We start from the raw sequence: 12,347 nt of genomic DNA, 5'->3' as shown, positions 1-12,347 counted from the left end.
TAAGGCATCCCCTATTCCAAAAAAGTTAGTTGTAAGATTTTTTTTAAGAGTATCTGGTCCAGTTTTATTGACAAATATATTGGGAGAGTACAGAGACATTACTGCCATCATGACATCTTTCACTGGAAGTCTTATTTCACTGGATCTTAGTTATTAGATCCAGTATCATTCAGCATGTGTTACAGCAGTGTGGTTTTCTACAAAGTGAAAGTGTTTGACTCACAGCCTGCAGTTGTACGGCAATTAAAAAAAAAAAAGAATCAGACAATGACGGGTGTTGAGAAGCTGAAGTCTAGTATTATGTCAAGTTATAAACATATTATTGTAAAACTGAAGAAAATCTGCAAAACAAAGAAACTCAAAATATTTGAGAACTCATTTGCAGGGCCATTTAAATTTAAAGTGAGTACAAACAATTACTCTATATGAATCCACAATATTAAATATAGATTTTTAATCAATCTGGGGTTGCCACAGCGGAATGAACCGCCAACTTATCCACCATATGTTCTACGCAGTGGATGCCCTTCCAGCTGCAACTCGTCACTGGGAAACATCCATACACAGTCATAGCTTACCCAATTCACCTATACCACTTGTTTTTGGGGAAACCAGAGCACCAGGAGGAAACCCACACGAACAAGGGGAGAACATGCAAACTCCACACAGAAATGCCAACTGACCCAGCCGGGGCTCGAACCAGCGACATTCTTGCTGTAAGGTGATTGTTCTACTCACTGTGCCACCGCGCTGCCCCCATTTTTAATCATGTGAATTATATTAATTAAAATGTAATAATCATGTTTAGAAATTAAATTTGGATTTCATATTAAATGTTCAACTGAGAAGTCTGAATTTCGTCAGTTAATTTGCATTAAACCTGTTAAATTATATTTTTAGAATTTTTTTTTATAATTGTTTTTATTTGTGAACTTTTCCCCTCAAATGATCACTTGTTGATTGTTTGTCTGGGGTTTTCATAATGGCCAATCAATGGCACTATCAGAAAGAACAGTTTGCCAGCTATCTGTTCAGTAGTTAAGCTTATTTTACCTTTAATATAATAAAACAAATGAGACCAAAAACAAAATGTTCTCATCAAGCAGAAGTTTAATGCCACAAGGAATGCCATTTTCTGCATGTCATGCCGTGATTCAATAAAACAAAAGGATCAGTTTTAACTTCCAAATATTTCACGTTAAAACTTTCATGAACTGTTTTATCCAAATCACAGCAGTCCCAGAAGTTGATCTGCAGGCAATATTCATAATAACGTGTATAATATCATATTCTTCAGATAGCATCCACGTATTACCTTAACATAAAAACAAGCTAAATCTGTTGGAAAGCAACAACTTTTTTGGAAAGATCTAACAAAGTGTTGCATCTCAATGTCTTGCTTTTCCAGGAACCTGGGATTCCTTCAAGTCCAACCTGAAAACATGCATCACAGTATTAGAGAAGTTACAAAATCTACAAAGTAGGGCTGCACGATATTGGAAAAATCTGATATTGTGATATTTTTTTTTTTGCAATTTATATATATAAATCGAGTTTCAAATAATAGCTTGAATAGCTATATTTGATGGTTTTCTGGAGAGTCTAACAGTATTTAGGTACAGAAATTGAATAATCACGATGCAAAAAAAAGAGCTCTTCTTACTTTGTTTTGTCTTGTTTCTACTTCAAAATCTCCAAAAATTGTACAAATATTGTTTAGTTTTCACAATCAGAAGAAATAAGTGGAAATTAAGAGTTTTTCCCCAATACAAGCAAAATTATCTGCCAGTGGGGGAAGTGAAATAATCTTGTTTTCATGTTGATATGTAGATAATTGGATATGTAGATAGACCAAAATTCTAAGCAAGAAAACGTTTTTTGCATACAATTCTGCAGCTCCTGGTCAACTATACTTCAGACTCCACAATGCATATCTTTGCGATGTGTCTATTGCGGATATGCACATTGCGATATCGATGCTCAAACGATATATTGTACAGCCCTACTACAAAGTCAGAATTGATCCTTGATTACTCAAACATTATGGATAGCAAAATGTCAAACAGATAAGAAGATCGTTATTTTGTATTACCTGAGCGCCAATGCAGGCGCCAATGAAGGAGCTCCTGCTACAGGTGCACCCGCCGCAGCTCATGGTATCCCGGACAGCCTGCTCGTAGCCGCTGGCTGTCAGAACCCCATGCAGAGCTGCCTGGAATGCACCGGGCAAACCTGAAGGATGCGATACAGCTGTTTAAATAACCATGACTAGGTCCACATGGAATCTGTGCGCGCAGAACTCCGCAGATTTTTAGCCCATCATTGATTCTGTTTATTTACTTGTGTAAATGTAGGTACATTTATATTAATTCAGTTTTCAAATTGATTTCATTAATATTATTGACTAATATTAAAATATTCATATGATTTATTTACAATACAGTTTGTAAAGTAATATTTTCTGTCTTTTAGTAGATGTATTATATGAGCTACTTATTTTTTTTAACCAAATAAAGTGAATCTAATTGGATTTGCATTGTAAACATTAAATAAAAGTTAAAAAGGTATTACTCTTTATTTCATAGATTAAGTTTTCCATTATAATACTCCCAAAATCATTCCGAATAAATCCACAGATTTTAACAAAATTCTGCGCAGAAATAGCAACAAATGTCCGCAGATTCTGTCTGGCCCTACCCTTGACTAACAGTCAAACTCAAAACTAAATTTAAATCAGTAAATCAGTTTAATACTGACTCTTGAGGTGCACTTTCCTGCATAGTTGAACTCCAACCCTAATAAAGCACACTGTAGCTTTCTAGTGATTAGCTGATTCAGATCTGATTTGATTAGAATTGCAGTTAAACACCAATGAAAGCAGGAAAGTTAATCTCTAACCCCAGAGTTAAGAAACCCTGAGCTAAAAAAATACAATCCTATATGCCTACTGTTTTAGAAATGCTATAAAGTGATGCTGACTACTTGGCTTGCAAATTGTTTATCACCAACCATATAGTACAGATATTGACATATTAAGGCCCAATCCCAATTCAATTTTTGTACCCCTTGGCCCTTGAAACACAGTGTGAAGAGGAAGGGCTTCAAAATTTACACCTAAGAAATGGGAGAGCACTACAACACCTGCACATGTCATAATATGTCATTGCGATCTCTTATCATATGAGATCAGACAATCGCGACTGCTGTAGTTATTCCAGTTGTGTTATTTTTTGGTATTTCTCTTCGGGAAATCGCTGAAGGCAACGATATCATGTTATCATAACTATATAATGTGGCAATAAGATCGTAACTGTACTGTGCATTTACACCGTGGCCATATTCGTCAATGCAAACACGCAAAAACAACACTAACATAACATTATAGCAGACACTGTAAAAAGGTCATTCCCAGCCACTTGACTTCTCTGACAGGGTATTTGAGTGTCATTGAGTGCCAGAATGTTTTGGAACTGCTATACAAGTGTTATTATTATGGATTATAGATATTATTGTGTGAAATTTAACATTTTTTATTTAATTTTTATATTATTTTATTTTGGGTCTATGTTATAAAATGTAAATGTACAAATGGAATCAAACATATATGTCAAAGATGCCAAAAGGATAAAATATGTCTCATGTAAAAAGAAGAGATAAGTAAAAGAAGAAATACGTTTAAGTAATAGACGAATGATGTATGTGGTAATGGAGTGGGAAAATAATACGCTTGTGCTTCATCCCGCTCCATTTTGGACCATGTTGAAATGTATTTTTTGTTAAAAATATTTTATGTACAATATTTCTGTTCGAAAATAAATAAATCAAATCAAATTTTAGCGGTTTTTATTTTATTTATTTATTTATTATTCTTTTTTTTTAAAAGCATGGTGGTAAAACACAAACGCGGTTATGAATGTATTAAAACATGTGCTTGTTTGTTGTAAAATACTGTAATAATGAAAAAAATACTAACTTATGCATCTCCTTACTTCCGTGTGCAGCCATGCTGTCTCTGTAGCTGCATTCTGGGAAATCTTCTTACCCCTTGGTTTCGAGTGTGGTCCTAAAAAGTTTTGAGAGGTATCTAGCCCTTCCCCTTAGCTCTACGCCTTCAAGCTAAAAAGAATTGGGACACCCTACCCCTAGGGGGAAGGCTAAGGGGTAGAATTGGGATTGGGCCTTAGACTGGTTCCCAACGTTTCCAACTCTGGTACTGAAGTATCCCCAGACAGTGCCCAAAACCAACTCAGTTGAGAACATTTACCGGCCATATAAAATATTCTGGGAATGAACGTGAAAATTAATCTTTTAATCGATCTTTTAATCAATATTATCTCATTAATTAATAAATTAAGTCTAAATTATATTGAGCTTAATTTAAATTATATTATATTTAAAACTTATATTTATTTTGTATCAAGATATAAAATGTATAAAATAAATATATATCAAAACAGTAAACAATTTCATGATGATAATTCAATTTTTTTTTTAAATATAATAATATTAATACTAAATGTTCTAATTATTAATATTACTACTACTATATAACAACAGGCAAGTCACAACCATTTATAGTGTTTTTTTTGGTGGAAAACCACACAGAAAGATCTTTTGAAATGCGTTTTTTTTTTAAATGATAGATTCATAAACTGTACCACTGTACATTCTCACTGCAAACATGAGGAAATGATTGGTGCATGTTGCATGTTTCAAATGCACTTTTTTTAAGCAAAACATGCCGTTTCAAATAAATGAAAACACTGCTATTTTAATGAGCTGATCATGTAAAAAGATCACAGTGCTGTGCAACAGATTATATATCATCTTTCAGGCATTGCGAGAATCATATTATTACTTCTAACCTGGCATTTGGCGCTTGGTGAGTGCAATTTTAGGCTCTGCCCCCAGCACTGCACATTTTCATCAGCTGCTTCCAATGGCTGGAAAATACTGCCTCGCTGGATCCATTGTGAGATAGGAAGGAATCCTAGTCTAGCCTCACTTCCTGTCTCCTGAGACCTTCATCTGATTGATTTTTTAAGATGTCATAGCTACCTTTGATATCCCACAATGCTGTGCTTTCCATTCCTGATGGCTGAGCTAAAAATAAAGATGATGCCTGAAAGCTGTGCTTCGAGGCCATTTTTAGTGTAAATCTACATTTATGACCAACTTATTCCTTTTGATGTTATTTCTTGCAAGAATTAACATTGTAGACTTGTAGTGATTAAATATTCCCTTCATTCGTCACTAAAGCTAACCCGAAGTGACTAACCTCAGGTATTTGGAAACACAGCTGGAATGAGCTTTTTGGGTGTCTTGCTCAGATTGTCCTTCACTTGATGAATGTGTCCTGAATTAGAAAATGAAAACATGAGTATTTAAATGGTGTCTCAGTCTGACACGGATGCCAGATATATGGCACAATTAAATGCAGGGACCAATGATATATCCAGCTTTATTTGTAGCTTAGAGTATAGTTCACAATTTTAGTAATAATTTAAAACAGTTCATACCAACTACAGCTTTGTCCAGCTCCTGAGGGTTTTTTCTCTCCGGGTCACTGAGTTGTTTCAGCACTGCATCCAGAGCTTTGGGATCAGGGCCATTCAGGATGAAATGCTCCAAAAACCTAAACAAAATCAGAATGAAATCAAACAGAACCGTGATAAAAAAGAGAAATCGATTCTGTAATGATTCTGTGACTTTGAAAATGGATCGCTATTTACTCCAGAATTAATTAATTAATTCATTCATTCATTCTTTTTCTTTTTGGCTTAGTCCCTTTATTAATCTGGGGTCACTACAGCGGAATGAACCGCCAACTTATGTTTTACGCAGAGCATGACCTTCCAGCTGCAACCCATCACTGGGAAACATCCATACACACTCATTCACACACATACACTACGGACAATTTAGCTTACCGAATTTACCTATACCACATGTTTTTGGAGTTTTGGGGGAAAATGGAGAACGTGCAAACTCCACACAGAAACGCTAACTGACCAAGCCAAGGCTCGAACCAGTGACCTTGCTGTGAGGCGAAAATGCTTACTCCAGAATTAATTGAGTTTAGTTTTAAGGAGCAAATGGCGCTATAGATTAGTTTTTTAAACCATACATTCAAAGAGAGTTTGTGGGTCATGTAAGTTGGCCTGAGAAGTTGTCATGAGAATTTAGAGAACACATAAAATTCACTTAAACCTTTCTTAACATTATTAATGATTATTTTAGGTTCAAGTGGTATTTGTAAGGAATTGGATGCAAGCAGAGTATGGCTGTTTGTATAGCATACAGTGCCATCTGCTGTTAAAAACTAAACTCAGAATTGATTCAAGAGAGTGTAATGATGCAAGTTTTTGAAAATGGCCTTCCATGCAATGTGTTTAACACAACTTTAAGTGAATAAAAACATCCAGTAGAGGTTTAAATCTGAAAGTGCACCGTGTTTAAAACTATTGATTCTCAAAAATTGCATCATGATGCAAAGATGAGTATAATCGCTGATCACTGTGAAATGCCTAATGTGGCTGTGGGGAATAAATGGTTCAAGTTAATTTTCATACCAATACCACAGTATAGCCAAACTTGTGTTTTGTTCTTGTCATTTTTCTGATAATTAATACAATAACTTACCCTGCAATGCAGTATTCGCAGGCCATTTGTTAAAAGGATCAGTAGCAAAGTCTATTAATATATGGACTTTGTACTGACAAAGTCCCTGTCAAGGTCTGACACAGTTCATATACGCACCAGTTTCTTCTATCTCCAATCACAACCTGCAAATGTGATTAAAATAGTTTCCTCCTTGTTTTCTGTAGCTTGCAAAATGTATATTAAGTTGTGTGTTAAAATCACGTGTGTGGCTTCTACTGCATCTTTCTGGTTAATGCTTTATGGGGTTATTCACTTATTGCATCTAAAACAGCGTGGAAATGCGACATGTGCCGCTTCCTTTTACTGATATAAGTGTGTTTCTGAACTCTCAATCCCCCGGTGTTTGTTGTTGAGATGGCCACCATCAGCTGTTTTTACACCGACATGGAAAACACTGCTTTCACTTTTCTATCAATGGTTTGAGACGCCATCCAGAATGCACCTCCAACGAACATCATGATGCAGTCAGTGTTCACAATAGTTTAACTGTTGTTGCTGTGGTAGTTCATACTAAATGTATGCCATCATCTGCATTGAGCTCACTTATATACTCTGCATCATGGCTGCCTGCTTGTTGCTTCAACACTGCCTTCATAAACTGTGGTGGGCATTTCGCTACCTACACATGCCGAACGCAGTCGACCAATCACAACAGAATGAGTCATTGGACCAATCACCACAGATTAGCATCATGCAAAGGAGGGGTTTGGAAAAAATAAATTGCTGAAGAAATTATACGGGAGTCACTGGGATAATTGGGTAAAAACAAAAGCACATTGTAAGACAATGAAAGTGTTTTTTGACCTTGCATGCAAATTAGCCTGTTGTTAGAGACCCCAAAACCAAACTATGATCTTTTATAATGCATATTAGTGGCTCTTTAAAATTGCAGAATCGATGTCTCAAATGTCTTTTTTTGCCACAGATCTAAAATCAATAATGGCATTTCTCACTTTTATGGAATATTGCAGCATTATTGTGTTTTATCCATGCACCACATTATTTTTTAAATCAATGTGCCTTAGTATTCCGAAATCACGGTAATTGGCCCTCTTCTTGCAACAAAATCCGTTCTCTGCTCTGATAAAGCTAACAGTGATCAAATCAATTCATGATGAGCAAAACTACACTTCGCTTTTAATTTTTTATTCTAGTTTAAAAAAGCAATTTCATTTCAGCACTTTTATATTTGCAACTTTGAGTAGAACATTGGAAGTTACAACAATTTATACCCTACTTTCTAAGGCAGTGTGTGCTAAGTTTTTCTGTAAATACAGGTCACATCTCACGTTGTCAGTCATATATTACTAACCTGGCAGCAGCAAGCGTTTCTGCTACACACAAGTCATTGTTTTGCGTGACACGGATGGCTTCTTCAACCTTCTCCAACATCTCTGGCTTTCCAGCATAGCATGCCACAATCGGAGCCAGCTTTGTCACCCCATCTATTTGGGTATCAGTTTCACAACCTGAAATGTACCACAATAACAATTCACATAAAATGCTTTGAAAATATACAGCTGAAAAACATTAAACTACTTTTGCATTTATTTAAAACATTATCCAGTATTAGCAATGTTTAGGATGCTTATCTGGCTCACAACAGAACTGAGAGTACCTGTCTCCTCCTTGCCAGCATCCACATTTTTAATAAAGCTCTTAAGGCTTGCTTGTCTCCAGGGTCCCTCAATTGGTAACTGAGGCCTGGGAGCTGGAGAAAAAAACAAGTCATAAATAATTCAGATAAATCATATATGAATGTAAAAAAATAAAAATTAAAAGTCAAAATGACACAATGTGAAAGCACAGTTATTATTAGGGTTGGGCAATTAATCAAAAAGTAATCGAAATTGACATTCAGAACCTATTATCAATCTAAATTACTAATTAAATTACTTTCCCCACCACGTGTGGAGTCACGTGAACCTGCTATGTTAAGCCTTTATTTATACTTCTGCAGCCACATCTGATTTTGGGTCAAGTAGGGCAATAGACTGTGCACTACATTGGCGATAATTGGAAGTTGCACCAGAGATGCCTTATGACGGCATATTATCCATTACATTTAAATTATTATTTACATTAAAATATTTGTTTACAGAAGATGCAGACTGTTTAAAATATTATTAACAGGATATAAAAGAGTTATTTTATTTAGAAGAGATGCTGCTTGTTTTCTACTTTTAATATGATTTTTTCCAAAAGTGAAAGTTGGTTATTTGTTGTTGTTGAAAGTTGGTGAAAGTTGGTTATTTTTACTTTTTTATAAAAATAAAAGTGACAGTTGGTTTTAGGCAATGTGTGTTTTAATTTCAATTGTTCAACATTGATGTTCACTAAATAATCATAGATAGTAGATAGTGTTTGTTTGTTTTAATTGCTTTAAAATCAAGTAATGTACCCTTCAATAATCTCTCACTTGTAATATATGAGCATATTTACTGTACAAAACCTGTCAGTGAAGCATGAAGGCAAAAAAAGAAATCAAATAAATAAAATAATTGTTCATTAATCGTAATCCAGTTAAAATGTTCAATTAATCGAGATTTTGATTTTAGGCTAAATAGCCCGACCCTAGATATTATTGTTTACTAAAACAATTTTTGAAACTTTTTTTTAAATTCAATAGTGTACTCAATAGTGTACTCAATAAAGTAGGAATCTTGCTAATATGAAACTAGTTCCTAACTGGAAAAAATATTTGAAGTACTGAAATTATTACCTGGAAAAAATTACAATAATCAAACAAACTGAGGAAGAGAAATAAACCTGAATAGTAATAGAGGGAAAAAATACAGTAGCACATAATTCTGAATGATAATGTAATACTGTACCCTGAATTAACAGATGTAAATTCAGCTTTGAATCACCCATTTTAAAATAATAATTCCATGGAATTATTTAAAAATTTAATTTAAATAAAATTCCATATTAGAATATAATTTAAATATAATTTCACAAAGTAACTGTTCTTATTTTGAATCGAATAAATGCAAAATACATTTATGCTATATAATCTTTGCAAACTTCTGACTGATTAAGAAAAAGCTTAACAAAGATTTCTGGTGCATTGGATTTTATCAACCTCCTTTGTCTCTGTAAGGATCATTGACTGGTGTGTCATATTAAGATCCTGGCCCAAAGAACTTGTAGGTGCGCTGCTTCAAATCTTCCACATTCAGACCTGTTGAATAAACAAAAAAACAAACAAAAAACAACCGAATGACATCTCATTTAAATAACAGAGTGATAAACACACCAGTCTGTTTTGTGTTTGTCACCTCCACACTCAGACAGTGACTCCAAGAGAATGAATGCTTGATCCCCATAGCAGCTCTGCTGTCCAGTGTTCCTCCTGTAGAATGGATTCGCAGACTCAGGACGAAATTCAGGGTTCTGAGAGAGTAAAACACTCAGCTTTGACAGGTCATACACCCAGTGGAGCGGCTGAGCTGCAGAGCATTCAAGATCAACAAAATTCAGTAAAAATGTTAGATTTTTTTTTATTAATGTTTAATAACCACATTACAGTGTCCATATTTGACACATTACCTGCTACCAAATACTATGACCTGATTAAAAAAAAGTTTAAAAGACAAACTTTGATGTTGGCCTGATGGTGGGAGGGATGGTGTCGGGTCGTGAGACCTTCATAATGTCTGTAGGGGGCCTAAAATTTGTGGGCCCTTAGAATCGTCCTAACTCTACCCATCCCACCCCCCCAGCGGCGCCCCTGTATATATGTACAGGGTGTGAATTACAGATTGACCCCCTCCCCCCAATTAACTCTTCATCCCCCCGAAGGACATCAAAACAAGATGTTTGAGGGGTCATCCCTTTAATAGTAAGAAATAGCTTTCTCTGATCTATATCTTAAATATTAATAATTGAAAATGTATAATATAATATACATTTGACCCCCCTATAATGGTTTATACCATTGTGAATGCATAATGTGCCAATCAATGATAGGAAAAATATCATTCAACAGTCTGAAACTGGCAGTTCAAAAGCACCGATAGACATTTTAAGTATTTACAAAACACATTTCTTGTAAAATAGGTGTTTATATCTGCATGTGGCCTAAAAAAATTAGACACATAATTTGTATAGTTTGACCTACAGTAACCTCTAAAATAGTCACTAAATATCCTACAAAACACTGAAAACATATACATTTTCTTAATAAATTAGATGTAATTTTAAATACATTCATAAATCTGATTCACTGAAGCATGTATTACCGAATATATATATATATATATATATATATATATATATATATATATATATATATATATATATATGTGTGTGTGTGTGTGTGTGTGTGTGTGTGTGTGTGTGTGTGTGTGTGTGTGTGTGTGTGTGTGTGTGTGTGTGTGTGTGTCTATATACAGTATACGCACTATACTGTATATTTTCTTCATCGTCATTACTCTTTGTAAACACACAGTTTACGTAAATTATTATGTAAACACACAGTGTCTGTAATTCGACTGTGATATATAGATCTTGGGGTTATGACTATAAACACATTTAGTGAGTATTTGAGTATTTTGTAGTATCAGTGAGTAATGCAAACCTGCAGCATCGGCAACAGCTGATCCAATAATCGCTCCGATAGCCCTGTCAGAAAGGGCAAGAGCCATCTGTGACGGTGAGATAAATAAAAACACGTCTTTACCAGAAACCAAATAACATACAAACAATTCTGCTCGCTGTACACGTAACGTTATATAGAAGTAAACGTGTACTGCCTAAGAATGTAGTGTAGTGGCTAATACAATTTAATGCACACTCACCCTGAAATCCTATATTTTTTGACGAGCGGAGTCTAAAGTTCGCAATTTACACAACATTCAATGTGAAAGTGTTTGTGTTATGGAACTGCATTCCAGTGCGTGCTGGTTGGACGGAATTGACCACGTGATTACAAACGCATGAGAGCACGTGCACTGCTGTTTTTATATGCTTATAATATCAATATTTTTAAATCATTTTACAATATATAAACAACCTTTTACAACATTTTTAAAAAACGACATATTTGGTATTATTGCTGTTCGTCGAGTTATTAATTTAGATATGAAACCAAATGATCATTAGTGCAGGCAACCTATTCAAAATGTTTACACTGTAAAATATTTTAATATAAGTTCATTACTAGTTTAAATCAAATTAAATAATTAATAAAATTCAAATCAAAATAACCAAATTCACATTTTAGAATAATATTTTATATTTTTGCTTTAAACATTTTATAATTATATACTAGACCATTTTAATCCAGTCTATGTGTTTCTTTTATGCTAATACATCTACTTATTCAAATGGTTGATTATTTATTTAAATATAATTTTTATTTTCGAATTTATTTATTTATTTATTTATTCGCAGAATTTCAAGGTCCCCAGACCCCAGTTTGGAAAATGTCAAATGGAAAGTGTCTTTTATATGCCATACTTATTTATTTATTTGAATGTATTTGTTTATTTTATGTCATAAATGTTTTTTTTTTCTAATTTCGAGTTGGGGTCCGCAGACCCTAGTTTGAAAAAAAAAAAAAAAACTGCCTTAATCTGCCAAGCTGTCCCTTAATATATAGCTCAATATACTGTTCTTTATGCTGTTCTCTATTCTACACATTATCAATAACACAGTATTATTAAACATAATACTGATAT

General features: G+C 34.2%; 1 protein-coding gene across 1 annotated transcript; it reads right to left on the bottom strand.

Annotated features, from left to right (window-relative positions):
- Positions 1 to 1,090: 1,090 nt before the first annotated feature.
- selenoj (selenoprotein J) lies at positions 1,091 to 11,565 on the bottom strand. The gene is given in 10 exon segments (XM_056474272.1): positions 1,091 to 1,434; positions 2,093 to 2,232; positions 5,279 to 5,356; positions 5,520 to 5,635; positions 7,976 to 8,132; positions 8,282 to 8,374; positions 9,749 to 9,847; positions 9,945 to 10,115; positions 11,246 to 11,312; positions 11,466 to 11,565. Coding segments are annotated over 9 exon segments (1,023 nt in total). The 5' UTR covers positions 11,466 to 11,565; the 3' UTR covers positions 1,091 to 1,332.
- Between the last annotated feature and the right edge of the window lie 782 nt (positions 11,566 to 12,347).

Source organism: Danio aesculapii, chromosome 2 (genome assembly GCF_903798145.1).
Source record: "Danio aesculapii chromosome 2, fDanAes4.1, whole genome shotgun sequence".
NCBI lineage: Eukaryota > Metazoa > Chordata > Actinopteri > Cypriniformes > Danionidae > Danio > Danio aesculapii.
Note: the sequence above shows the minus strand (reverse complement) of the source record. Positions and strands in the feature narration are given on the sequence as shown.